Genomic DNA, 27,795 nt, shown 5'->3' with positions numbered 1-27,795 from the left:
AAGAAAGGGGGGGGGGGGGGGGGGGGGGGGGGGGTAGTGCGACATGTTCGTTTGTAAAAACTCACTTATATGAGTTTTGTGCATATGGCCGGGCAAATTCAATTAGATCAATTTTCAAACCCCCAATGTTTCTCACAGTGGCGCGGTTTGTTCAGCGGTTTGCAGCGGCATCGCTGGTATTACTGCCTGCTAATAACATGGTGAAACTGTGGAGGATTTTCGTTCTTTCTCTTTCTTTCTTCTCTTCTTCTTTTTTTTTTTATTTTACCCGGAAGGTGGGCTGCGGCCGGGACTGGCAGAGCTCTGGAGCCGGTCTACCCCCACAGGAATGCGGATTGTCTCAGATCTCCGTGCCGCCCCCCTCGCCTCCTCTCTGCCATTCAAAGCAGCTAATTGTAGGGGACACAAAGCGAGAGCGACTGCAGACTGTCTGCTGCAAGAAGCAAGAAGCAAGACGCAGGCATTTTCTTTCCAGACCAGCTGGAAGCAACTGAGAAGCTCAGTCAGGTTCTCCACTAAAATACAATATGAATGATGAAAAGGTGACCAGAGGCAATAGAGAATACAACAATAATAATAGTTATTGCCATTCCCTATTATTTAAGGATTTCAAACTGGTAAATATCAGAGTAAATAGGTTGCAAAATACTGGGGGATTTTAATGACAATTTGAGTTAATTTTAAAATATGAATTATTATAATAATATCATTCAACTCCTATGATATTACCAAAAATGTGATCGTATTTAATAAATAATATAATAATAAATAAAAAAAATCAAGAAAAGGTTCCTCTACTGACTTCCACAAAAACAGCAATATTCTCTATAACTATATAATGAAGATATCACAATGGTAATATTATATCACAAATCAATACAGTTCAATTAAGGAGCACCGAAATTCAATTAAAGCAAGTGTCATTATTATGATAGGCTTACCGTGATAGTAGCCATGTTTTCTCAGAAGTGTATTTACAATAACATTTTCTTTTGCTTAATGTCTGTTTGCACTAAAATTCTTATTCTTTTCCTCCATTACTATTTAAATGTAAATTAAACTGAGTCTGCTGATGAAGATATTTTTCATTCCCATCTCCCAAGACAAATAGGCCTATTAAGTCTGTCTGCGTAACATCTGCAGATTTAAAATAACAAAGTCTTTAATAAAAAATAAAAAAACAAATAAAAATCACAGAATAAATAGAGATCGTGGCTATTATCGCAAATGAAAACCACCAAGATTAGATTTACATTTTCTATAGATAGTTCACGTCATCACTGAGCAGCTGTGATTTACAACCTTGTGTTGAAAATGTCACCTGAGATTCACAAACGCTATTTAGGTCTGTGAGTCTGAGTCGTGATTTTCAATGTAAATAACAGGGTTAAAATGACAAGAGACTGTACTGAGGCCGGAAGTTTCAAAGTTCCATTGTCCATTTAAACGTTTAATATTCTTCCAAAATGCAATAAATTACATGCACACATTTACACATTTTACACGTTTTCTTCTATGACTGTCATCAAATACATTGCATATTCCTCTGAAATTTGAACACGAGTCCCATAGAAGGAGAAAAAAAAGTTTGAAATGAACAACAGGGTTTTTCAATATAACGTCCCCGCTCCAAGAGCCAATGAGTGCTGTATCGAGTTAGGGGTCTGCAGGTGGGAAGTCATGGAGCTGCCGGTGTACCATGACCCCGAATTTTCCAAAAAGTTAGTAGCCGTCGTGTTGATGTTTTGTGGCTGTAGGCTGTGCGGCCTGGAGGGCCCCTGTGTGTCCCAGACGGCCGGGGACTGTGGAGAGTTGCACGCCATGGGGTCGCTGGAGCTGGGGCTGTGCTCCGGTGGAAGCTCGCCGTTTTTCATGATTTTCTTCATTTTTGATCTCCTGTTCTGGAACCAAATTTTGACCTGGAAAAGAAAAAACACGACTATCAATGTCTCATATACAAACTCAAAAACAATAGAAAAAAACAAAACAAAAACAAAGACGCATGCTGCGTAAAGACGCACAAAAACCAATGCTCGCCAAAATGGATATTTAGAAAGCATTTAAACCATTTTAAACGCGATTTTTCCTGCATTTTAAAGATAAACCAGATTAGGAAATGAATTCGATCTAAAATCCCACCTGTGTTTGCGTGAGTCCCAGCGAGGCAGCCAGCTCGGCTCTCTCCGGCAGCGCCAGGTACTGTGTGTTCTGAAACCGCCTCTGCAGGGCGGCCAGCTGGAAGCTGGAGTAGATTGTCCGGGGCTTTCTCACTTTCTTCGGCTTGCCGTTCACCATCCTCACCTCAGGCTCACTTATCTCTTTTTCTGCCAAAAATAATCAGAACAAGAATAAGTATGTGCTCCCATTATAAATTAGTGTCTTTTAAAGATCTTTTTTGTAGGTGGTCATCTATATCCCTTAAAACCCAAGTAAATCCATTTCCATGAAACAAATTCATCCCAGACCGGCAAAAAAGCAAAACACATGTATTCTGTATAAAACTTTAAAATCACCTTAAATCACATAGTTTCAAATAACAATAAAGTCCTCATTTATTCCTTTAGCGTCAGATTCCACATTACTGGATTTTTTATGCGGAAGAAGACTCAGTAAAAAAACGATAAATTATAAAATTGGATAAAATTTACACTATACGTTTTTTTATTTTTATTTAAGGAGGTACCTTACACGATTACAAAATAATAATCTGCTCTTAACATAATAAAAATCTGCAGGCCCGTACCTTGTGGACTCGGCTGGGCTTGCACTCTGCTGTAAGTCCCAGCATACTGGTGGTAGGCGGGGGTCGTGTACGAGCTGTAATCAGTGTAGGATTTTGTCGAGTAATTTCCAGCGGACGTATTTACCCCCGGGTACTGGTACTGGTAAGCATTGAGAGGCTTCCCATATGAGGTGGAGCTGGGCGAGCAGTAGCCGTGAGAGACTCCACCGGCGGGACTGTAGTAGCCAGAATCCGTGGCGGTGGACTCGGGTAAAGTAGGAGATTCCTGAGACGGATGGTGCATGGCGGAGAGTTGAAAGGAGCTCTGGAAGTCTGCGGGTTTCACACTCGGGATCCTCCGGTCGAATACTCCAGTCATACTTCGAGAGCGAACGCGTGGGTTTGTTTTATTTAATTAGCAAAAAATGAGGCAGTCTGACTCCAACGCGGTGTGAAAACTACACTGGCATTGTTGAAAGGCTCTCAGGCCGTCGGGCTCTGGTGAAGACTGCAGCCAGCCTCGCAGCAAAGACTTGGTTAAATCCTAAATCGCGCTCTTACGCACTGCAGGGAGGATCTGGTTCCATTGGCCAAGGCGCACACAGACACAGCTACACCCAATTCACTCAGCCAGCTTTCTTATAGGGGGGAAACCACCCGGGCTATGTGGCTGCATTGTTGTGTTTTTATTCTATCAATCAATGGGAGCAATTAAAGTGTTGGCCGTGTCGCCAGTCGACATTTTCAGAAGGATGAATTAGAGGGACAAAACCTCATTACCAAAAAGGCCTCCTGTAAGACCGATTATTACGATTGTCTTCATTATTCTTTATTTATGCATTTTATTAAAACAGACTCAACGTTACTCTTTTATGGCGAAATAACCTGAAAATGTTAGCATGAAGTTCAATGTTACAATCATTTCACTTCAAAGAGAAATAAAGCATAAAACCCAATTACCTTCAGTCGACCATTGAGCTCATTGGTTGTTATTTAGAATTGGCGCAAAGGCTAAACCGGATGAAATATTCGATACATCCCATTCCTTAAAATATAGTCTTAAATCCAACAGAATGTTGCATATCCAGTATATGTAAAATATTATCAGCATATCAATATATTTAATGTGCCATATATAGCCTAATATATTCAGCAACTAACAACACCCTCCCACAAAAACAACTTTCCAATACGTGCCAATTCGTCTATGATTGGTAATGTTTAATAATGCCAATATTGACCAGCCTCTCCCATTAGGGTCATTAAAAGATTTATCTTATCTTAAAACCTGCTGCTGTGCAAAATCAATGCTCACTACCACACATTCAGTGGTGAACAGCTCCGACCAGTGGACAAACTGAGGAGCTGCATGCTAAAACTCACTTGACACCAGGGGCAAACCCACAAAGACATTGTATTTTGACAAAGAGAAATTGATGATGAATCCGAGCTCACTATTAAAATATAAATATTTAAATCAAAAGCAAACGAAACACAAATAAAATGAACAAACCAAACTGTCCATAGGGATTTAAGGCAACAGGTGTGAGGATAAAAATCACCAATACTGCATACATTGTATTCAGTATTTCATTATATTATGCATCACATATTGGCAGTATCTTGCATTATGGATACACTGTTATATTCACAGTGAACAGGGAAAGAAGGTACAGTATAAGACTGCAGGAGACCAGCCTATGCTCTCTGAGCTGCAGTCAGTTTACATTTACACATTTGCAATAAGCCACAAGCGTTCATTGTCCAGTCTATACACTAATATTACAACTACAACTAGATAGCTAGAAAATAAAAACATAGAATTATACTGTTGTATGCAAAAGTTTAGGCACCCCTAAGGAAATTAAATATTTTGTTAAATTCTGATGTGAAAAGAAGCAAATTGACTTCATTTCAAATAAAAAATCAAAACAAATTATCAATACATGTCCTGCAGTCAACTAAAAAGGAGCCATTCTTAAAATGTTAATCCACTAATGCTTTTTATGTCATTAACTTAAAAATGATGGAAAAAACAGTTGTGTGGCATGTGCAAAAGTTTGGTCGCCCCTCTAACTGTATAAAACTCAAAGTTGTTAGGCCTTAATTGACTCATTAGGACTTGTAAGGCAGGAAATAAATGTAAATTGGAACCAAGACATGCTCTGTAAGACCAAGGAAACCTTGAGATGAAACTTCATGTCTGCTGGGCCGAAAAGCAAAGCAAAACCCCCACCGTGCACCAAGGAGTCCCCAGAAGGAAACCTTACCTGCGACCTCATCACAACAGTTTATGTTTGACGTCTGCAGGTCAACATCTGGATAAGCCAGAGTCATCCTAGAAAAAAGTGCTGTGGACAGATGAAGTTAAAACTAACACCTTGGATGCAATCATTAAGGGTGTGTTAGGAGCAATAACAAGTGCAGCAATCAATGAAAAGAACATCTTACCAACTGTTAAGCATTGGGGTGGAAATGTTATTCATTGGGGTTGTGTGTCAGTCAGTGCCTCTGGAAACATTGCACAGATAGACAAAAGAATAGATTCCACTAATTCTGGATTAATTCTGGACTAATTCTGTCCTGCAATCAGTCAAGAAAGTGGAAGTGAAAAGAGGCTGGGTTTTACAACAGGACAGTGATCCAAAGCAGGCCTCAAAATCCACCATGAAGTAAGTTACTTCAAGAAACACAAGGTGAAGCTTTTGGAATGACCCTCAGAGTTGCCTGAGTCGAACATCATTGAAAATATGTGCATGCAAGACAGCCTAAAACATCTAAGAACTTGAAGTGATTCGCAGTAAGAGAGGGTGAAAACTGAAGAACAGAAAGACCTAGCTGCTACAAATGTGTTTGCAGGCTGTGATATCTGCCAAAGGGTTGCTAAGTACTGACCTAAACTTTTGCATATGCCACTATTACTGTTTATTTCATTTTATTTTTTAAAAATCTTTATTAAGTGCATGAAAGGAAAAGTAACAGTGCATTAACTAAAATTAAGAAAAAGAAAAAGAAACTACCTCATGTACACATTATTGTGCTTTTCTTAAAACAACAACAATTGAACTAGCAACTAGTCCCAGGTGTTAGCTTACCTTTGTTGCCGCCCCGGAAATGCTTCCTTCGCCGCCTCCACAAATTTCTTCCTGTGATGTCTCGCTTGTTGACAAGTTTTTACCGACTCCGTATATGGCTCATTTTTCTTAAACCAGAACAATATTGTTGTCCACATGATACAGCGCAATATATAAACATTTTTAAATATATTTAACCGACAAACTAGCGTTGCTGCTGATAACCGATTTGAATCGGGGTCAAAGCTGAAAGCGCGCAGCGTGCGTCTTACGTCACTAAAGAGTTCAAACAGCAAGATAATTCCCCTCTTATTCACGTCCATAGAAGAATTCACTGGTGTCTTTTGAAGCGAAACAACCATGTTTAACTCATGTGCAACATTTTGAAATTAGAACACTAGTGTACAGGTTTATATATTTAACACATCAGAAAAGTTTATTTATAATGTAAAAACTTTGTACAAGAAACTGTAGGCTACATGTAGTGTCTGTCATTTCTTCTTTTACGTAAGTGTCAAGCTTTTTGGGGAGGTGACCAAAGACGGAAGTAAATGGGAGGAAACCCTCTCGCCATGCATGGGTCTTTTCTGTGCTATCTTTTCTCTCTGCTCCTGTTTTGTGTGTTGGGGGGATGGGGCCGTGCCGAGGATGAGAGACTCCAAATATTTACCACTTGGCTTACTAAATATCTTTATTTCCGAACTGGGCTTCCTCCTTCGCTCTTGTATATATTAATACTTTTCAACCACGTATGAGTTTGGGTGGAATTTGGCCAAAATAAAGTGGAGTATCTGTACGTCCACGACACGCTTAAAAAGTCGACAAAATGTATTCCTCTGCTGGAGGTAAGTGCTGTAGCTAACGTTAGCATCGGCTAATTGATGCAGCTAGCAAAAATGAACTCACTAGTTGCAGCATTTTACTGCCACATTGCAGCAAGTCGTTGCTGAAAGACTGACCCCACTCCCGTTTCGTTTAGCTACTCAACAAAAAGTCAACAAATCCTTTTGATCGAGACAATCTCGTCCCAGTCTTAGGTGAAGGCATTAGTAGAAGAGGTAAGCTTAGCTAGCGTGCAACAACAACGAGCTGCTATTAGCCAAGTTAGCTTCAGCGGTACCTCGTTTCCCGAACTTGTTGTTAGTTAGCTTCCCGAAGTAATTTCATGAGGCGGGATCGATTGGCGAACATTATCTTAACAAACCACACGATTAAAAACACAGATCATTGTTTTTAGTGCCTCGCAGTGTAACAATAAACACAGAGTTAAAGCAATATTTAGCGGCCGACCATGCTATCTAATCTAATCACCAATCTTAGCTATGCTTAGCTAACAGTATCCAACTTAAATGAGGTAATTTGGTTACGTTACATCGTTTTTGCCCACGATATACATTTCCTGACAACCTAAATGGCTCTCTTAATGTAATACGGACTTAATGACATTGAAGATAAATATGCCTACGAAGTTTGGCTGAGGTTAAGTACAGTTACAGTGTAAACAGCTGACTTTCATTGAATAAGAAGGTAATGTTGGAATATTGTAGCATTTGCTGTTCATATTCGGTTTTCTCTTAATCATTGACTTTTTGCCATGAGTAACGAACAGAATAGACAACATCAACACTGTATTGTATTCCTCTCAAATCTAGTAATTGTGTAGGGGTTGTTTTATGTGTTACAAGAGGCATTTTTGTTGTTGTAGAACTGAAATATGAATTGACAAGTAGCATTATCCTATTCCCAGGAGAAAGGGTGGCTTCAGCACAGTAAGATTGCCAGCTTGCGCGATTGCTTCTGTGTGCATATTGATAAGAGTTTTGAAAAAGTCGCCCTTGATTGTGGAAGATGGCGTTGTGGAAGTGATAAGAGAGCAAGACTTACTGACATGAAACAAGTGTTTGCAATAGAAATGTATAAGTAAAGATGGTAGCACTGTGTACTTTGACACTTCATGCTGCTAGCTACACAAATAAATTGTTAATGTTAACTTGTTAATCAGTAATTCCAGACTTCTGTCCTTTGTTAAGTGACTCAGATATACATTTTCACCACTTTATATGTTTAAATGCAGTGTACATCAGGCGAGTGGATTTTTGAGCATTCATAACATGTAATTTTTGTCCTCTGTAGCAGCTGAGATGCTTGAGGGACCCCGTTCCTCTGGGTCATTAAGCTCTGGTAAGCATTTCCCTTATTTGGGCTATAAAGCTTTAAACTGGTCATAGCAGTGGACCAGTGTAAATGGCAACATGATGTAAAAGAGCGTTTTTAACATCCTTCAAGCATCGCAGTATTTACTCATTCATAGTGCATTTTAACCATATGACTGAAATCGTCCAGGAAATAGGACAGAGGTGATTTGGTGCTATAGGTGACATTCTGAAGAAGATATGGTAATTCTGGATAGTCAATTTCCGCTAAATGCACCTCATTTTGTGCTCTGAATAGCGGTGGACGTATAAACACCAAAGGCCATTCAATAATACCTACCATATATTATTAGGTTTTATGGGTGTTATTCTGCTTCAATGAAGCAGAGGCTGGGGCACGAAGATAAGGCACTGAGGGGAATTGAGAGAGTGCTCTTTCAGTCTGACTGTAATATCTGAAGATGCAGATATGGAGCTTCTCGGTTCAACATGTTGACCTATGATGAAAGCTTATTACATCTTCTACAGGATAATCCAAAAAAAAAGGAGTGACACCTCAAAAGGTCCTTCAGGGTGTACGAGGAAGAACAGACTGGTTCTGATTTAAGAAAATACTTATATCTTATTAACTGACAGTTTGAGTTACTCACTAAAAGATATTCATCTGGAACATATACTGAGTTAGCAGTTTATTAGGTCCACCTAGCTAAAACTAATGTAGTCTACTACAACATTAATGATGATAAAATGTTCAGTTTTGTTGAAAGAGTTTTAGAGAGGTGTGGATTCAACTTGATGGTCGTTTTGGAGGCTTCAGTTACTGGTATTGTTGAAATGTATTGCTTTATAGGGACAGATGTTTCAACCATTTTCACCACCCCATTTTTATCAGTGAAACTAAATAACAGAAACACCTCTCTGTATAATACAGTACAGTTCAACAGCACCACAACCTGCATCCAACAAAACGATTGTACAGTTGGATAATCTTGGAGAATCTGTGCTAAATAAACCTTTAAAAAAAAAAAAAAAAATTACAACAAATTACAAAATTCCTTACTCATTCTTTTGTTAATGGTTTGTAATGTTTTTGACACTGTTAAATTTGTTAACATAAAAAAAGTTAACTCTAGACAAATTTTTATTGTCTTTTATGATGAGTTGAAAACACACAATACTATTTTTTTTTTTTTTTAATCTCAAAGTGACACTGTTCAGTTATAGATGTGAACATATTTCTTATTTATGAGATTTAGAAATATTCTACTGGGACTTTAATATCTCGGGAAATGTCATCTGTCTGTAAACTGATACTTATTATGCACGTTGTCATTTTCCGTCAACTTCTCCCGACATTTTAGAACCACCATCTTCTCCAGTGCCAGAATATGTGTTCAAGCCACCTTCACGGCCAGACTTTGGCACCATGGGCAGGACAATCAAGCTCCAGGCCAACTTCTTTGAGATGGAAATCCCCAAACTGGAGGTCTACCATTATGACATCGACATCAAGCCTGAGAAATGCCCCAGGAGAGTCAATCGGTACGCACACATGTATAATTGATCAGCAGCCCATGGCACATGGTAGGTCAGTGGTTGGTGTGTTCTGGGCATTGTGGTAATTTATTTTTAATTTTTGTTTCCAGGGAAATTGTGGAGCACATGGTCCAGCACTTTAAAACACAGATCTTTGGTGATCGAAAACCAGTGTATGATGGGAGGAAGAATCTCTATACTGCCATGCCCTTGCCTATAGGCAGAGACAAAGTATGTACTTTATAGGAAGACCTGCAACAATGAAATCTCCACTTTGGGACAAAATGCATAAAAATCAGTTAAAAAATGTTAGTCTGGAAATATCACAGCATTGACTCTGTCTTTTTATTTTCTTGCCTGTCTTCCACACAGGTGGAGCTTGAGGTGACCATTCCTGGTGAAGGCAAGGACCGCAGCTTCAAAGTATCCATCAAGTGGGTGTCCTGCGTTAGTCTGCAAGCTCTACACGAGGCACTATCAGGACGGCTACCCAGCGTCCCTTTTGAGACCATCCAAGCCTTGGATGTGGTCATGAGACATTTGCCCTCTATGAGGTGAGTCTTTGATTGTTGAACATTGTTTCACTTATGGGTGATGCGTTGTCTTGATGGGTTATTATTTCTGCCACATTTGCAATTCAAATAATTGTTGTAGATGTGTCAAATCACGTGTCTTAGCACAAATTACAAATTGCATATATTTCACATTATTGTTGACCATTCTTCTTAAGTGGTCAACATGATGCAAGGTGCAGACTTACAGAGTCACAAGTTATACATATTCACTGAACTAAGTGAAAATCTGGTTACACAAAATGAGTGATTACCCAGTTGCAGCCCAATAAACATCTTCCCTGATAAAGGCAATCTAGCCGAAAGGAATAAACACAGCATAATAGAAAAGTGTTGTAAAACCTGTTTTTTATTTAATTCATTTTCTGAGCGCACTATGATTACCTAACTATAGGCAGAGATTGTTTGTTCGCATAGCATGTGATGTGCCGTGTATCACAGATCGTATGCTTTGTAAGTGTCTTTTCTTTTAACCGGTTCGTTGAACAGCTTGTGTTTCTCTGAACATGTTAATCAGGTTTCATGTATTCTGTTAAAGATATACCCCGGTGGGCCGCTCGTTCTTCACTCCCTCAGAGGGATGTTCGAACCCCCTCGGTGGTGGCAGAGAGGTGTGGTTTGGCTTTCACCAGTCTGTCAGGCCTTCCCTCTGGAAAATGATGCTCAACATTGATGGTAATTGTCATGTTGCTTTGGAGAAAGGTTGTTGAAATAAAGTTGTGTCTGTGAATCTCATCACCGTATGGCTTTTCTGTTTGCAGTTTCAGCCACTGCATTCTACAAAGCCCAGCCTGTAATTGAGTTCATGTGCGAGGTCCTTGATTTCAAAAGCATTGAAGAACAACAGAAGCCCTTAACAGACTCTCAACGAGTGAAATTTACAAAAGAAATCAAAGGTAAGTAAAGCTCAGGAGCCCATTTGGTTATTATACATTTTCAGACTGTTTTTATTTGTTGTGTTTTTCTTGGTGGATTGTATTCGTTAAAAAAAGCTGGGAATTATCTTTGGATTTTAATTTGATTCTCAGTTCAACTGATCAACTGGTCAGTTTAAAGTTTCTGAAGTCTATTGAGTTTTAAACTTGAACTAAAGATTTATTATTCCTTTCCTTTCTGTTTTTCATTTTTTATCAAATCAGGAGTTATAAACCAAGTATTTAACCACATAGCCATCCAAAATTTGGGCTTTATTTTCCTTTAGTTTCTGGATATTTTTGAAATCTTTGTGGTTCCTCTGTTCAGGTCTGAAGGTGGAGATCACTCACTGCGGGCAGATGAAGAGGAAGTACAGAGTGTGCAATGTGACCCGAAGACCTGCCAGCCACCAAACGTAAGAGTGCTCTCCTGTCACTGGTGTAGTCACAGTATTTGAATGTGGAGTTTACTGTTGTTGAAGTACCAGGCTAAAACGTACAGTTTAAAATGGATGAAAAAATATTTGTGCTCCAGCAACAAGAAAGGTGTCGTTACTTAAAATGTAAAATACATATATTGTAATAAATACAGGGGTAGGAAGGGATGATAATCCTTCAATAATCATAGATGTACTATCTAATGTTTTAAAAAAATTACTTTTTGCTCCAGATGACTGGACTTGATGATGTTTGGTGACACTAAAAATTGGGACAAGCTGGTGTGAAAATTCTCTCTGAAAATGTTTAACAGGCATACTGAAGGTTGCATTTATTGATTCCCTCAGGTTCCCCCTGCAGCAGGAGAACGGCCAAACTATTGAATGCACAGTAGCACAGTACTTCAAAGACAAGTACAAGCTCATCCTGAGATACCCCCACCTCCCATGTCTACAGGTGGGACAGGAGCAGAAACACACCTACCTACCTCTGGAGGTAATAATCACCAACGTCTTGTCCTTACCAGTTACCAATTACCTAGTGACCCAGTTGGTTTTCTTCAAAACATGTTTTGTTTTGTGTGTCCACTCCAGGTGTGTAACATAGTGGCAGGACAGCGCTGCATCAAAAAGCTGACAGACAATCAAACATCCACTATGATCCGTGCCACAGCCCGATCAGCACCAGACCGTCAGGACGAGATTAGCAAATTGGTGAGTCATTGTGAGATAAAAGTTTACTGAATGGCGCACAAATGTTAGTGTGTCTGAAAACTATCAGGATTTCAATCTTTAAAGGCCATTAGTTGTGAAAACGCAGACTTCCACAAATTTGACACTGTTTCTGCAACAATGTGAGACAGTAAACACCAAAGGTATTTACATTGTGCTGCTACATGCCAGGATTCATCAGTAATATTTGTCTGATGGTCTGGGGCCAGAAGCAAACCATGTCATGACTGTGAAGTCAAGAGCTCACTGCCCCGCTCAGGCCAATGCTGGAAACTCCAACCAAAAAAAACCAAACAACAAAAGCTTGTCACATCGATGGTTGTTGCCGGCCCTGGCACATGATTCCCCACACTGGAGAACTTTGTAAGATGCACACGTGACAGCTGCTACTGCCAACAAATACTCTTACCAACCAGTTGCTGGTAGTCTTGTTGACTTTCCTGAGACTGTGGCATACACAGTGCTCCAATATCATTTAGGACTTGAGGTTCAAGAAAAATTAAATTGGAAGAAAGTTTCTGCCTGTGCTACCAAGTTCTTCAGTTTGACACTTAGCACAGGCTCAGTGGTGTTTGCTGATCGGGTACCTGAGTAGAGGGTTCATGATGCTGGTCAAAATGAGCTGCTACCTTCCAGTCCTACCATAGTTCTCCATCATGCTGAACTGTATATACTATATGTAGATTCACACACGCTGCCACTGCAAGACGCTGAGAAAGTAAATAAGGATTTGTGATATTCCTTGGTGGTTTTTAAGTTAATGATTTTTTTCTAGAAACTATAAACATTTAATTGTGCAAATATGTACAAGAGAAAAAATCTCAAGTGAAATGTTTGTACAGTTTGCAGGCATTTTGATTACATGACAGGCTGAGAAACACAAAATTCACAGTTTTTTTTTTTTTTTCTTTCTCAGATGAGAAGTGCCAACTTCAACACTGACCCTTATGTTCGTGAATTTGGAGTGATGGTGAGAGATGAGATGACGGAAGTGAACGGCCGCGTCCTACAGGCACCCTCCATTCTGTATGGAGGCCGGGTATGTTGATCACCAGTTCCGATGTGTTGATGGTGTCTTGGAGTCAATATACTTTTCATGCATGTAACTGCAACACGGTTGCATAACTTCATCTTTTGTACAGTGATTAACACTAATAAGGCTGCTGTCATTCCAATTTTCAGAACAAAGCAATAGCCACACCTATCCAGGGAGTATGGGACATGAGGAACAAGCAGTTCCACACTGGTATTGAGATCAAAGTGTGGGCCATCGCCTGCTTTGCACCACAGAGACAGTGCACTGAACTCCTACTCAAGTAAGTGAGATACATATATAGAGTGCATCTGTTCCAGCATATTGTTGGGTTTGATGGCAGTCAGTGTATAATTAAGGGCTGGTGGAGAACAGTTGTGAGCATTGTGTAGGGACTGAAGCATACCTTTTTAGAAGTCCACAAACACAAGGATACATTGAGCTTATTGGATTTTGTAAATTACTAACTGAATGCACGTATTAGCTTGAGTTTCAGATGTTGCAGCCAGCGGCGCAGCAACAGTATGAAGCTGTCTTATCTGATTTGTGTCTTCTGTCTTTCACTGTACAAGGGTGTAAGAGCGCATGTTAAGTGTGTACAGCTGTGCCATGCACTTGCAATGCATAAACCAGGCTTTATAATTTGCATGCAAGTATAGTGCAAAGAAAAACTGGCGGGCTCTGGTTTGTCTATGTCTTATATTTTCTTTTCAGATTTACTGCAACTCAGACCAAATATTATGCCCTTCATAACATTTTCTAAATAATTATTTAGGTAAAGAAGCATTTAATTGGTTGAATTGAATCCTTGAGACATGGTACCTAAGGTAGTGCAGGCACAGAACTGGATTGGGTGTCTGATTTACTTGTTTGAGTTCTTGACCTCCTTTTAATTTAGCTTTAATTTAGGTCCCTTACCTTAATTTCTTTTCATTCAGATCTCAAATATCAGTTGTAACATGAGTCTTATGTAAACCGAACTGCCAAACATCTATGAAACTGGGAATAACGAAGTTCCTTATGTGTCTCAGAGCATTCACAGATCAGCTGAGGAAGATCTCTAGAGATGCAGGAATGCCCATCCAAGGTCAGCCTTGCTTCTGTAAGTACGCCCAGGGAGCAGACAGCGTGGAGCCCATGTTTAGGCACCTCAAGTACACCTACCAGGGCCTCCAGCTGGTGGTGGTCATCCTACCGGGGAAGACGCCTGTCTACGGTGAGGGGTCTTCTCATACATTTTGTTTAACAAACTAAAAAAAAGCAGTTTAAACAGAAGTTTCATGCTAATTGACATCACAAACTCTCGCAGTTGGTTTGCGGAATATGAACATGGCTGCTTCTTCAGTGACTGCTTCTATTTTAAGAAATAACCACAAGGAAATAAGGACCAGATAAATCTACTCTCCCATTGTCTTCCCAACTCACTCTGTCAATTAAACATCTGTAATCCTGTGCCATACATACACAGCCATATTAACCCATCTTCAGGTTGCCACCGATAGATCCTTTTAGTCCTTAATTGCTGTGATTGTTCAGTTTACCTGTGTTTCATTAAATGATATATTCTTATTGTCCTGATGTGTGCAGCTGAGGTGAAACGTGTCGGGGACACAGTGCTCGGCATGGCCACACAGTGTGTACAGGTGAAGAACGTTCAAAAGACAACACCTCAGACTCTTTCCAACCTCTGTCTGAAGATCAATGTGAAGCTGGGCGGTGTCAATAACATCCTCCTCCCACAGGGCAGGTTAGTGGAAAAACTACTACACCCTAATTGAAATCCTGACAGTAAAAAGATGAAGCCAAAGCCCACAGTACATGTCCCCTAAGCAGAACATTTGAAAACTGTAGAATATGTTTTTTTATGTCATCCGTGTCTGTGCATTTGTTCCAGGCCGATGGTGTTCCAGCAGCCAGTGATCTTCCTCGGTGCAGATGTGACTCATCCGCCTGCAGGAGATGGAAAAAAGCCTTCCATCGCTGCTGTAAGTAGCATCACAACACACAACACAACATGAACAAAATAATTTAATGAGGTGTAATGTTAGCGGTCACTCATGGTCCTAAAATCATGGAGAGTGACTACACATCTCTCTGCAACTCTTCAGCTTCTTGCAGCTCTTTGAGTTTGTCAAATGGCCTGCACATTTACTGTGTGGTTGAGTCTCAGCTGCTCCCATCAGTCCCTGTAGGCAGCAGTTTCCAGTAAAAATCCACACAGTGCTACTTACCCAGCACAAAGATACACAGGCAGAGGTCCTAACTGTTGATGGAGACCAACAGAGAGCTACAAGGATACTGAAAGTTGAACTAATAGACATTTGACAGGTGGCCAGAAGCACTGTTGTCGAATTAAAGTCAACGTTGTTTCCACTCAGTCTGCTGGATTTGAGAGTAGGCAACTTTTGCTAACACATTAGCCATAATAACCTCATAAGCACAGGACCTGCATAAAGTCCCAGAGTCATTCCTTCCAGTTATCACTAAATGATATTTGTTTCTCCTCTGCAGGTTGTTGGTAGTATGGATGCCCATCCCAGCAGATACTGTGCCACAGTCCGGGTCCAGCAGCACCGTCAGGACATCATCCAGGACTTGGCCACCATGGTGAGGGAGCTTCTCATCCAGTTCTACAAGTCCACCCGCTTCAAGCCCACAAGGATCATCTACTACCGCGATGGCATCTCTGAGGGCCAGTTCAACCAGGTGATGCATATATCACAGCTGGTGCAGAATATAAAGCGTCTAAAAACGTTGACAAATTATCTTAAGGCTGTATTCTAATTTGAAAAAATTATGGTACCAGCAGAGGTAAGGGTTATTGAAGCTTTCTTTGTCCTTGTAATTGTACATACTTCTCATCATCTCTGCATCCTTTCACCTGTTAATCTTGATTTATAATTTTAAAAAAGTAAAATAATTTTTGACTTTAATACATGCAGGTTCTTCAGCATGAACTGCTGGCAATCCGTGAGGCCTGCATCAAACTAGAGAAGGACTACCAGCCTGGTATCACCTTCGTTGTCGTGCAAAAGAGACATCACACAAGACTGTTCTGTATGGACAGAAATGAGAGGGTCAGTATTGCATCATTGATATGAATTAAAATTTTGTTTGTTTTATAACCAACTTAACTCTTAAAATGAGAGAGAGTGCATGCCAGATTGATGTAATCCTTCTTGGTACTGAACTACAACACCCAGTTCAAGGAATATTTGGCATGCACCAGAGCTATACAGATGATACCAAGCCAGCTGCTACAGGTGTTAATGTATTATTCATTTATTTTTGTGGGGATTTCTTTAGGTTGGGAAGAGCGGCAACATCCCTGCAGGCACCACAGTGGACACCAAAATCACTCACCCATCAGAGTTTGACTTCTACCTTTGCAGTCACGCTGGAATTCAGGTAAAAATTGGATTAGGATTAACAGTAATTGAACCAAGAAGTTAAACAGGCCACATGTCTGCAAGTATTTTGCAGATATAGCGAGAACACAAGCAATACTTGTCATTCGTTATGTCTCCTTGCAGGGCACCAGCAGGCCATCTCACTACCATGTGCTCTGGGACGACAACCACTTCTCTTCAGATGAACTGCAGGTTCTCACCTACCAGCTTTGCCACACCTATGTGCGCTGCACCCGGTCAGTTTCCATCCCTGCACCAGCCTACTACGCTCATTTGGTGGCTTTCCGGGCTCGCTATCACTTGGTGGACAAAGAGCATGACAGGTAAGAACTCAAAGCAGTTTGCTGTGTTTGCCACCTTGTGTCTACATGTATTGTGGTAAAAACCTCATGAAATGTTTTTAATGTGAAAGTCATTTTTAAAAAAAAAAAAAAAAAAAAAAAAAAATGTAATTTCAGTGCTGAAGGAAGTCATACATCAGGCCAGAGCAACGGGCGTGACCACCAGGCCTTGGCCAAGGCTGTTCAGATCCACCAGGACACGCTGCGTACCATGTACTTTGCCTGAGAGCACACAACCCCAGGTTGGCGTGGGTGAGACCGCACTGATGGAACACACTACCCCCCGCTGTCTCGCTGTCAGCGGTAGATAGCATCACAGTGGTTTCACATCGTGATCTCCCTACTTAACAAACCTGTCAGTTACCCATATGTCTACAATTGTACTTCAGCCCCTAACCCACCCCAAACCAAGCCAGCTATTAGACTAAGATGCAAAAGAATCCCTCATTCATGGGGATTGAGTTAGAAGAGGTTTTATTTACATGTTGTGTATTTGTGTGTATTTGTATTTGTTGTAGGGAAACATGTTGCAAAGTATGAGAGGAAAAGGAAAAGTTTGTACACTGATAGATGAAATTTACCATTTCTAAACTAGTGGACAGTAACATTTTACATTGGGTGGGGGTTTATAATTTAGAAGAAGCTGTTCACCCTCCTTCTCCTGTTTTTATTATTTGTTATGGTCTTGGTGCTTGAAGGGAGAAGGAGACATCAAAAATACAAGGGGGCCCGTTCACTGTTTATATGCCTGATGATTTGCTCCTCTGACAAACATTATTTATCAGCCAATCAAAGCAAAGTGCACTGACCAGAATGGGTACTTTAACAAGGACAAAAGTACTTAATATATTGGGGGTTGTGTGTGATTTTCACATAGGGCACTATGTGATAAGTGCCATTCGAGACCACCTTTCTGTCGTCATTTCTATGTAAAACTATGAACTATTTGGCCCACATTGGCTGGGTTTTCAGTATTTGTCCTCGATTTACATTGGTGATCATTTTATGCCAAATCTGGTGACAACTTACTAAAGGATTCTTTGCGTCAGATTTGTTATCACCTTGAACCAACAGATGAGGGCTTTTTAGTGTTCCAATTTAAAAAAAAACAGCAATTTTATCCTCCTCTGCCTCACTTGTTAGTCTGAACTGACAAAGTTGCACCAGTAACCTAATTCCCATGCAGAGAAATAGCATATTGGGACTGGTTCCCAACAAGGTCTCCTTTCTAATGTACTCTGAGCCGTGTTGATAAAAGACACATGATGTAGAAATCAACATAGAAGGGAACTTGATGAAATCACTTTGGTTCCCTTCTGTTTTTATAGTCTATTTTAATTTCAATCATTTTTTTTTTTTTGTAATGAATATGCATGTAGCTGACTCATGTTTTAGACATTTAGGCATTTGTGATAATTGTTCATTTCTCCCTCTATACACATTAACCCTACTTCTATTTTTTAATGTATATAGCAGCAGAATAGTGTTTTCTGCAGTGTCTTTGTCACAGCGATATTTGTGTGGCGTCTCGATATTCAGGCATTCGGTACAGTGGAGTGAAAGCTGCAACATTTTAGAGTTGAACTGATTGAAATTCCCTTAAACAAAAACCTCTTGAATTATAGTGTTTGCTCCAGGAACTGGGAGCAGTCGTCGCACAAAAGCTTGGGTTTTATGCAAATGACTTTTTGTGAGTCTTTATACTATATATAGTAATGTTGGTAATAAGGTATATTTTGAATAAGCTTTCAGTGGAGGCTGCTGAAAATATTATAAAGAATTTTTTTTAAATGACCGGCCCACATGTAGTCTAAATTAACACTGTCTATTTGTATACAGATTTTAAATGCAAATATTCTCTTGCCTTCTAAGACTGTAATAGTCTTACTAATAATTCTAGACATTTCCTAACATCCCTCCTAAGTTTTACTGCTAAGTTAAGCTGGCGAATGTTCATAGTCTTGATTGGAGGCGAGTAGTCTATATTTTCTAACTATGCATCATTTTTAGCCAAGAGATTTAACAGTGGGGTATCTCACATGAATTTGGGTCATTTATAGAGGTAGATAATCAGGGCTTTTTTTGTTATTGTTGTTTTTTAGCATGTTGCATTTAGTAGCGTTTCTTAGTGCTTATCAGCATCTTCATGCCTTTCTAACGGGATGAAGTATTTATGTGGTCATTTGTAACATTGTAGATTTTATAGCCTGAAAATTGGGTGTATCCTTTGTAACACACAATCTTTCTTAGCCAAACAAGATTACAAACTTTTACATGATTATTAATCAAAAGAGATGGAAGCACAAACATCAACATCTTGATTCTAGGTGCTAGATGTTGTCACTGTAAACCACCTAAATCCTCACTGGATTGGTCCACAAAGCTTTTTACTTGTATGATAAAAGATGCTTCATCATTTTGAGGATCTTTTCTGTCCCTCTGACGACCTCTCTGTGTTACCCCTTCAACTCGTTACCTGTAAAAGCAACTAGAAATCCGACTGACTGTGTTTGTGGGGCATTCTGAAAATCATGTACTTGATATTTACTGTTATGATGTCAATATTGTTCTTATCGGTGCTGGTCTCACAACATGTAAATTTGGATGCACTTTTGATAGCAGAACGTTGGTATGACTTCTATAGATGTGTGTTCCTCAATCGAAGCAGGAGGCTCGGCCATATTGTGTGACACTTGTGTGTAATTGTATGGAAATGGCCGTGTGTTCTACCTCTTGTTACCTGTTTAAGTGTTATGGTAACATCACACTGCTGGCCATTTCTGTATAATTACCCCTGCTATCTAATTGGCATTGTTTGAGTCTTGCATTGACAATAGAGGTTTTAAACGCTTGGTGTGCATGATGGTGAACGCGCTTTTCTTAGTTTATGTAGTTGTGTGATTTTTTTTTTTTTTCATTGTTTTACTCAGACTGATAAGAGAGAATGTGTTTGTTTTTTTCCTTATAGGGGTTTTGAGCGTTGAGCTGTACGACCAAATTCTTGAAGTGTGTTTGTATCCACACACAGCTTTCCCTGCTTTCTTTCCTTTAATTCTATGCACCAATGAAATGACAGACTTTATCTCGACACCTTGATCCCTTTTTTTTTTTTTTTTTTTTTCCCCCACCTGGGCAATGTAACGGCAAATGCAGCCCAGATCAGGCATATTGTTGATCTGGACAAATTGTAAATGTACCCTAGTGGTGCTGTTAGTCAGACTGTTAATTCAAGTTGCTTGTAAGCTAAAAAGAAACTAGAAAACAACCCGTCTAAGGATCAGCCTGAAAAATCAGTGTTGAAATCCATTTAAACATGTTTGTAAAACATATGACACAACAAGGTAAATCTGATCAGGTAAATTTCACCACAGAACATTATAATTTATGTATATAATCTTTATTTTAAGTACAAGTTTGACTGGATCGGAACAAATTACTCTTACATGTCAGGTGAAACCTGTTGCTGGCTCTGTACTAGGAAATGTGAATGTCCTCGTCTCTGTGCGTACGCAGGCCTTCGTGATGCTGCCACAAGCATCCACATTATTCACTTCTTCGAATGTCCAGTCTTCAGACTGTCTCTCAAAGGGATGCCTGGGTATTTAGTGTTTTAGTTGGTGGTCATTCTCCAGAAGATGCCTACCATATTATATTCAAAGTGGGAAAGTTTAACTGAGTGACAAAAAATGGAAACCTTTTGACCGCAATTTAACAGGTGTCGTAAAAAACAACTGGCTAAAATTCCAAACATCAAGGTGTCGTTTTAGGAGACGTGTTTGTACTTGTCACTGCTTCTTTGTGTTTTACATTACCTATACCAGCACCTTAAAATACCAGATCAGAATGGCATTGCTTTTCCTGGGACGATAAAACTCAAACATTTGATGTTGTTTTTGCACTAAACAAGAATGGACTCTGTAGCTGTTGCAGCATTGAGAGTATTTATCGGGTGGCAGAATGGCAGCCTCTTTTTTTTTTTTTCTTCTCCTTTTGTTTAGAAAGGAGGAGTTGGCATTGGTGGCTTTTCAAAATAACATGCACAGCCAAAAGGCATGAGAGCCTCAATGTGTATACTTGCCTAGCCAACCAGCATTCAGCATGTCGTCTCAAAAAAAAAAAATATCCCGATGCCTTTAAATGTTAATGAAAGAGTGAAACTTGTAGTTGCATGAGTGGGTTGCCTTTGCATAGTGATGTGGGAGAAAGGTGCTTTATACAAAACCGACCAACTAGAGTTGAAAAGAGCCGATTAGCTGTGGATAATAAGGTTTCTGTTTATCGCACTGCTTGTTGGAGACGTGATGCCAAAGTGTTGTGTGATGACAAGTGCTGGAAGGTTTTTACATGGTCACAATCCCCGTTCAAGACTGCAGCGTGCATAGAAAGTCATATTGAAATACGGCCTCGTTGTGACACCACCACACTATAGACAATACATATCAAAATTCTGAAGGGGCTTTTCCTCTTTACATAAATCTGCTTGATTATAATGAGCTAAAACAAGATTGTGTATGAAACAAATGCATACACCAGCCTGGATGAATGTGGCACTGCTTTCTAAGTAAAATAGTGCTCAAGGTGCTTAGTAGGGCGTTCAAAACACCTGCAGTGGGAACCCTAATATTATTACCCTTATCCTCTTTCTTAGATGTGTAAATTAGATGCACACATTCACCTCAGTTTGGCTGTTTTTCCATTATCTTTTGTAGAGTGGACAGGACAAAGCAGGTTCTAGAAATGGCTGATTTGTAAATTAAATGGCATATCATAAGCTATTTTAATTTTATTTTTATGATAGCAGGTTTTCTTCTATTATAGGTATGTTTTTAAATTTAGGGTTGAAAGAGGCTGGGATGAAATTCCTTCAAGTGTAACGATCAGCCTGTTTACTTACTGGCTTTTGAATGGTCTTGGAATAAATGAATAAATAAAAAAAAAAATAAAAAAAACTGATTTCAAAAAAAGCAACAACCTTTAGTTTATTCCAAACCATTACCCTCTGTATAGTAATGTCTCTCCTCTCTGCCTATCATCCGTCTCTTGTAGAGAAATTATTGCTGACATAAAGGAACCTCTTGTAGAGTCAAACCTATTTTCCTAGCTCTAAATAATAACAATGAATGTACTTAGGGCCTGCGTGGTTTGTAAAATTGTATAGGCTATCCATCCAGTACATTTATACTCATGTTTGATTCTTGTGTACAGCCTTTGCTTCTTATTTTAGGTGTTTTTCTCTTATTTATAGGCTTTAACAGTTGCAGAAAGTATTATGTTTTCTTCTTTAATATTTCATTGTTATAGATATCGCCCACATCACAGCTGATATCATTAATCCTGTCACTGATTAACACAAGATAAACAAGTCTACAGTTGTCTTTTTTTCTGGGTGTTGGCTACTGTAGTTTTAGGAGACACGTTTTTTTTTTCACACTGGTTGCAAAGAGTAGTCATTTTTTCAGTTCGGGTGTCATGCTTGTGAGATGTGCTGTAACATAAGAGCTGTGTGTGTATATATGATGGTTGCTTTGGTGTGTGATGTTGTTTGCTGTTAGATTTTTGTCTTCTGCTTAAGCCCTCAGTCTGATCTTTCTGTCCTTGCAGAGTTGTCCTGTAAAATCCTCCACGAGTTTGACTCACTAACTCATTAGCGCGGTGCCACTTAAAAGCAAAAAGGCTAAGGTTGTTGTTTGAGTGTTGCGTGTGTTCCTTACTTTTGGTGATTGTATTACTACACGGCTGTGTTTTTTTTTCTCCCAGATTTATAAATGACAGCTTATGATTTACGTGGCACTCTGTTGGCTTCAGCAGGCATAATGTTTCCTGTTCCTATTCCTAGATAAACCTTTCCAAAGCATCACTTTGTCCTAGAAAGTGAGCCTTTGTCATGCCAATGTCCACCCAGTTAACCCGCAGCCATGTGACACCAGTGTGGTATCCACAAGGTTTTTTTTTTTTTTAAATATAAAGTTTGCCTATATTGTTGTTTTTAGCAACAAGTCTGAATAATTGAGTGCTAATTCAAATGGGGTACAAACCTGGCAGGCCTGAGGAAAGAGCCATTACCTCTCATGTCCACCACATGCGACTACTTTGTGTTTTGGTTCTTTTGTGTGTTGTTGCAGTTTCAGTGAGTTTCTTCAGGCAGTCCTTCAGCAGCCACATTGTTGTCTTGAGTTGTCTTGGTGACATTTTACAGATGGCAGTGTCGATTGGATGGTGGTTCATCCCTCCACTTTGGTCCAGACTTAGATATTTTAACACCTACTGGATTGCTGTGAAATTTTGTTCAAGCATTCATGATCCCAAGAGGATGAATCTTAGCCAGTTTGGTGGTTCCCCTGACTATTCCTCTACCACCTCAAGCAGATGAAAGTATGAATACTTATTCAGTGAAATATCATACAAACATTCAGGTCTACCAGACAATAAATCCTAATGAGATGAATGATCCCTTAACCTTTTTCATCTTTTGCTACCATCAAATCAAAGTTCTAATTTGTCCAGTAGTTTGGTTTACCACTAATACATGCAAAATTAATGACATTCCTATCCACCTCAGCTGTATTTTGTGTTCAGTGATAATTAGCAAAATGTTAGTATGCTAAAACACTGAACTAAGAAGGTGAACATAGTAACATAACACCTACTAAACAGAAGCATGTTGGCTATGTCGTAGGGAGCATGTTAGCATGTTGGCTTTAGCATTTAGCTGAAAACACCATTGTACGTAAGCACAATTTCACAGAGCAGCTAGCCTGGCTGTGTACTCTTAGCCTTGTGTTTTACAAGCATGCTGAACATTTGTGGCTGAATTTGACTCATTTTAATCACTAAACGCACTAAACTGCTCTGGCAGAAACAGACGCAACATTGATGGTGGAGCACCAGCTGCATCCGGTGGACATTTGGGGTTATGCATGGAGCTGTAGTAAATCTGACTTTGTCTGAGGAGAACTGTTACTGATCTTCACCAAACCAAACCAATGGCATCCAGTTGATCTACATGCATCTAATAGTGCAAGACTCGTGGGTATTTTTGTATTTTTTCAAAGCATTTCTAGTCTTCAGAATGACTTGGCTTTTTATTTACCAACTTGGAAAAAACTACCTCAGAACAGTGTCAGGTGCTAGCTAATATTAGCCCTAATTTATAATAATGGTAACAAAATCAAAAATTGTAGTGACCAAACCAACACAAGCCAATATCACGTGAGAGCACTGTTCTTTTCTTGAACCTTAATAAATGGAAAACCAAGTAATCATGTATGACTGGTTGGTTGCTTTAGTTGGTTACATTTTAGGGGACCAAATTTTTTGTAATTGGGAGTCTCGTTGTTTTATGTCAGTCCTTCATTTTTCCAAAGACAGAGACAAAAATAACCCAGCGCAATCTAGGACTCATTCATGTGGTGAAAAAACTGTAGTCATGACTGGATCATATATTGACAAATGTTCTGTTGTAATTACCATTCACTATGACAGTGTGTTCATATTTCAGCAAAGTTTAGGTGATAATGAGAAATGTCTGTAGTGGCGGTGAAGGTGTTTCTGGAAAGATGTATGTACAGCAATAATGTCAGAGTGTGACATGTGGATTATTGGCGATCATTTGTTCCTTTATACACCAGTCTGTCCTCTTTACGCCGGTCAAGGCAACTCAATAAACATATTAGACTTTTAGTTTGCAGGACAATACTTAGCGAATGGGTAGATAAACAGATGATTCCAATTTTTCTGTTTTCGTTTTACCAGAATGTGGAAATATTAAGATTTCATACTGGATAGAGCCACTCCATGAGATCAAATGCCTACATTTCTCTGCCGTGTTAACCCAGTACTGCAATAAAATCAGGGTGACTGTCCCTGTCTCTTACTCAGTTCATTTCCGCTTTTCCTATGATTAGCCAGACTCAATGCCATTTATGTTAAGGGTTTAAGATATGATTATGCATGCGACAATTTACAAAGGGAATACACACATTTAAACAGACTTTACAATGTATCGAACCATTGTAAACTTAAACAAAAGGTACATATGAGGTTGTGTGGTAATTAACTTCAGATTGTTGTCATTTAGTCTAAACCGAAAACATCCAGCGTGTTCGTAGTCGATTTATGTGTGCCTTTTGTGGGATATCTCTCCTTTCCATCAGCCCCAGCTTTGGGTTTCCGAGTCCTTTCTACATAAAGGTTTGACAAAATCTGCTTCGCCACATACAAAAAAAAAAAAAAAATCATTCTTAATTATCATGCAAACTTGCGTGTAGATGCTGCATAGAACGATCAGTATTTGTGTTTTGCACTTTCAAGGCAGTCTCAAGAAAAAAAAAATGCCCACGTGAGGTCGGGCAGAAAGTAAAAAGAAATGACGAGGTATTTTATGCTATCAATAGGAATTATAAGGAATAATATGACTTTGAAGAGCTTTTCTAAAAAGGTTGATATATCTATATATATTCATGAAGTACCTCATAAGCCTGATATATGCTGCATTGACTTTTTTTTTTCTTTAGTGTACTTCATATTGTCCAATAAAATTTTAATTTTTCCCCTTTGGGAGGGTTGAAGGTCACTACAGGCTGTGCAAATGCCACAACCAGTCAATCTGATAGTCTGTTGTAACACAGGAGTACGTTATTCCTTGTGGCCAAATGATAATGTGTCATTTATGCAATTTATACTCGAATCTCATCAGAATATTTCTGAGCTGTAGCCACATCTTTTTTTGTGTTCTGTCTTTTTGTTTTTGCATATTCTCCATGTCTGTGTAGCCAAAAAATATTGGGTTCAGTTGACAAAGAGTTGGCATGCATAAAGCATCTTACGAGGCCCTGTGGTATAAAATGACTGTTGACTCAGGTATTGCCGTGAAAGGGCTGTATCTGTTTACTGTGTCCCCGTTCCCAAATTCCCCACCCACACCTTTGTCTTAAAGTAGCCTTAGATCTAGTGAGGTTCCTATTTGGCCTTAAAAGTTGGAACAAATTATGCACTACAGTTTCACAGACTTGACAGAGCTCGACTCCCGTTCAGACACATTTTTTGAAAAGTTCGTGTCGCGTCATTGCCATGTTATCTACCTCCTATGAATGTAGGGGCTGTCCTGGAGTTGTAGTCGACTGCAAAACCTTTGATTTTCTTGCTCATTTAAGGAAAACCGACAATCATCTGTAGATTCTTGAAAAATATAAAATACATCCCCTTATTCATTCTTGCTTAGAACTGATTCCAGGACACTCCATTGTTCTCAATGTTTTTTTTCCCCTCATTGGCCATTTTCATTTTATACCATGTGCGATTTTTCATTGTAAGCCATGATGGAGAAGCAAAGTGACCAAAGTCTCTTGGCAAAGGCAGCTTTGCACAGCCGTGTGAATTCAAACCTCCCTTCATTTGTGTCATTTTGAGCTCAGTTTTGAGTTGTTGTTTATTTTTCTCTCTTTCTCTCTCTCTCTCTCTCTCTCTTTCTCTCTCTCTCTCTCTCTCTCTCTCTCTCTCTCTTTCTCTCTCTTCTCCCTTATTTAAACCACGACATGCCAAAACTGAATTTGCTGTCATTCCTGTTCTGGTGAGGGTCTTTATGTTGCTGATTTTAATTTGTTCACATCCACTGCTAAGCTCCTTGTTCTTGTTGTTGTAAAGTTGTAAGCTTTTGATTTCTATTTTACATTTCCTTATTTTTGTTAACAATTATGCTTACAGAACACAAGATATGCTGTAAACCCTGTTAGGACATAATGTGAATACGTATCACTTAATATAGTTCACTCTTTGGCTTGACTGTAAGTTGCATTAATTAATAAAAATGTTTTAAAAAGTTTTCTTGGTGTCTAATCACTTTTTAAAAAAATAAAATTAGGTTTAATGTTCAGATTGAATTGTTGTATGATTCATAAATGAAATTGTTTACACAGCAGACAGTTTGACTTGTCATTGTAGAAAAGCACAGGTGCTACTAATAACGTTAACGATGGCTTTGTTATATTCAAGTTCCAGTGGCTGCGTGACAGTGACGAGGAGCCAGCGTGGACAATACCAGGACCCGGAGGCTGAAACAGCTAAGTGGAGTTTAGCCATCATGAATTTGTATTATTGACACCTGTGCTTTTCCTACTGACACAACAAAATCAAAATCTCATCCGTGAAAAAGGCTTGAACGGTGAAGGGCTGTTGCTGTGGTACTTTTAAGTGGCTTAGCTGAAGTTCAGAACCGGTGTAACTAAACAGGTCTTGTGTCGAGGAATGTCCCACCTTCACATAATGTTTTCCAACGTTGGGTTGTGGTGAGGTGTAGCGGAGGCAACTCGTTCAGCTGAACTAAAGATAAAGTAATGAGGTTAGTGAGGGGCGGCGGTTGTTTACTTGAAAAATGCTAATTAATGAAACTGGTTTCAGCTTTTGATTTATTTTATTTTATTTTTTCTCCCCTCTAGCTCAGCCGGCTGTATACAGTGTGTACAGTGCTTGTTTTATCATTTATATGTTAGACCCATTAATTAATGCATAGAGTCTATGAATTGACCTCTCAGGTTTGTCAGACAGTCTGTCTCAGGTCTGGCATCAAAAATGAAGTGAGGCAGATGGTGCACCTTTTTAAACGTATTACACAATGCCTCCCAAGCAAACAGGTCTAAGGTTATTAAAGGGTCATTTCACCCACATCCCAGATTTTCTCACTTGCCTCTAGTCATGCTGATAGATTCTCTGTCGTCTGCCTCCAGGCCAATACAACAGGTGTTTTTCATGGAAAAAGATGCACCAAGTACTGGCTGATGACTTCTGCTAGTTGACAGCTTTCAATACTTGGTGCTATATACGCACTTCGGTCTATAACAAAAAAAGTACCGAGGCCAGATAACCAGCCTTCACTT

The 27,795-nt window shown here is 39.4% G+C and overlaps 2 protein-coding genes across 2 annotated transcripts; one reads left to right on the top strand and one right to left on the bottom strand.

The window, feature by feature from the left end:
- Positions 1-1,421: 1,421 nt before the first annotated feature.
- dlx5a (distal-less homeobox 5a) lies at positions 1,422-3,571 on the bottom strand. The gene is made up of 3 exons (XM_023426661.2): positions 2,744-3,571; positions 2,140-2,324; positions 1,422-1,919 (listed from the first exon to the last, which is right to left on the bottom strand). Exons 1-3 carry the CDS (start codon positions 3,099-3,101, stop codon positions 1,611-1,613), a joined length of 852 nt encoding a protein of 283 aa, XP_023282429.1. The 5' UTR covers positions 3,102-3,571; the 3' UTR covers positions 1,422-1,610.
- Positions 3,572-6,424: 2,853 nt separating this feature from the next.
- Positions 6,425-26,744, top strand: ago2 (argonaute RISC catalytic component 2). Its single transcript, XM_023426662.2, has 20 exons — positions 6,425-6,641; positions 7,930-7,977; positions 9,311-9,491; positions 9,596-9,716; positions 9,858-10,039; positions 10,596-10,732; positions 10,819-10,953; positions 11,300-11,387; positions 11,757-11,904; positions 12,003-12,122; positions 13,057-13,179; positions 13,323-13,456; positions 14,205-14,389; positions 14,761-14,920; positions 15,068-15,158; positions 15,685-15,879; positions 16,116-16,250; positions 16,480-16,581; positions 16,707-16,906; positions 17,042-26,744. Exons 1-20 carry the CDS (start codon positions 6,623-6,625, stop codon positions 17,148-17,150), a joined length of 2,613 nt encoding a protein of 870 aa, XP_023282430.1. The 5' UTR covers positions 6,425-6,622; the 3' UTR covers positions 17,151-26,744.
- The last annotated feature ends 1,051 nt before the right edge of the window (positions 26,745-27,795 follow it).

The sequence above is a fragment of the Seriola lalandi genome, unplaced genomic scaffold (assembly GCF_002814215.2).
Source record: "Seriola lalandi dorsalis isolate HSWRI2012SDOR001 ecotype SW California unplaced genomic scaffold, Sedor1 jcf7180002054834, whole genome shotgun sequence".
NCBI lineage: Eukaryota > Metazoa > Chordata > Actinopteri > Carangiformes > Carangidae > Seriola > Seriola lalandi.
Note: the sequence above shows the minus strand (reverse complement) of the source record. Positions and strands in the feature narration are given on the sequence as shown.

Coding starts and splice junctions, on each gene's coding strand:
- dlx5a (XM_023426661.2), bottom strand. CDS start 3,101: ATGACTGGAGTATTCGACCGGAGGATCCCGAGTGTGAAACCCGCAGAC. Junction 2,325..2,743: donor AGCCCAGCCGAGTCCACAAG/GTACGGGCCTGC, acceptor TATTTTTGGCAG/AAAAAGAGATAAGTGAGCCT. Junction 1,920..2,139: donor TGGGACTCACGCAAACACAG/GTGGGATTTTAG, acceptor TTTCTTTTCCAG/GTCAAAATTTGGTTCCAGAA.
- ago2 (XM_023426662.2), top strand. Junction 10,040..10,595: donor AGACATTTGCCCTCTATGAG/GTGAGTCTTTGA, acceptor ATTCTGTTAAAG/ATATACCCCGGTGGGCCGCT. Junction 16,582..16,706: donor GCAGTCACGCTGGAATTCAG/GTAAAAATTGGA, acceptor GTCTCCTTGCAG/GGCACCAGCAGGCCATCTCA.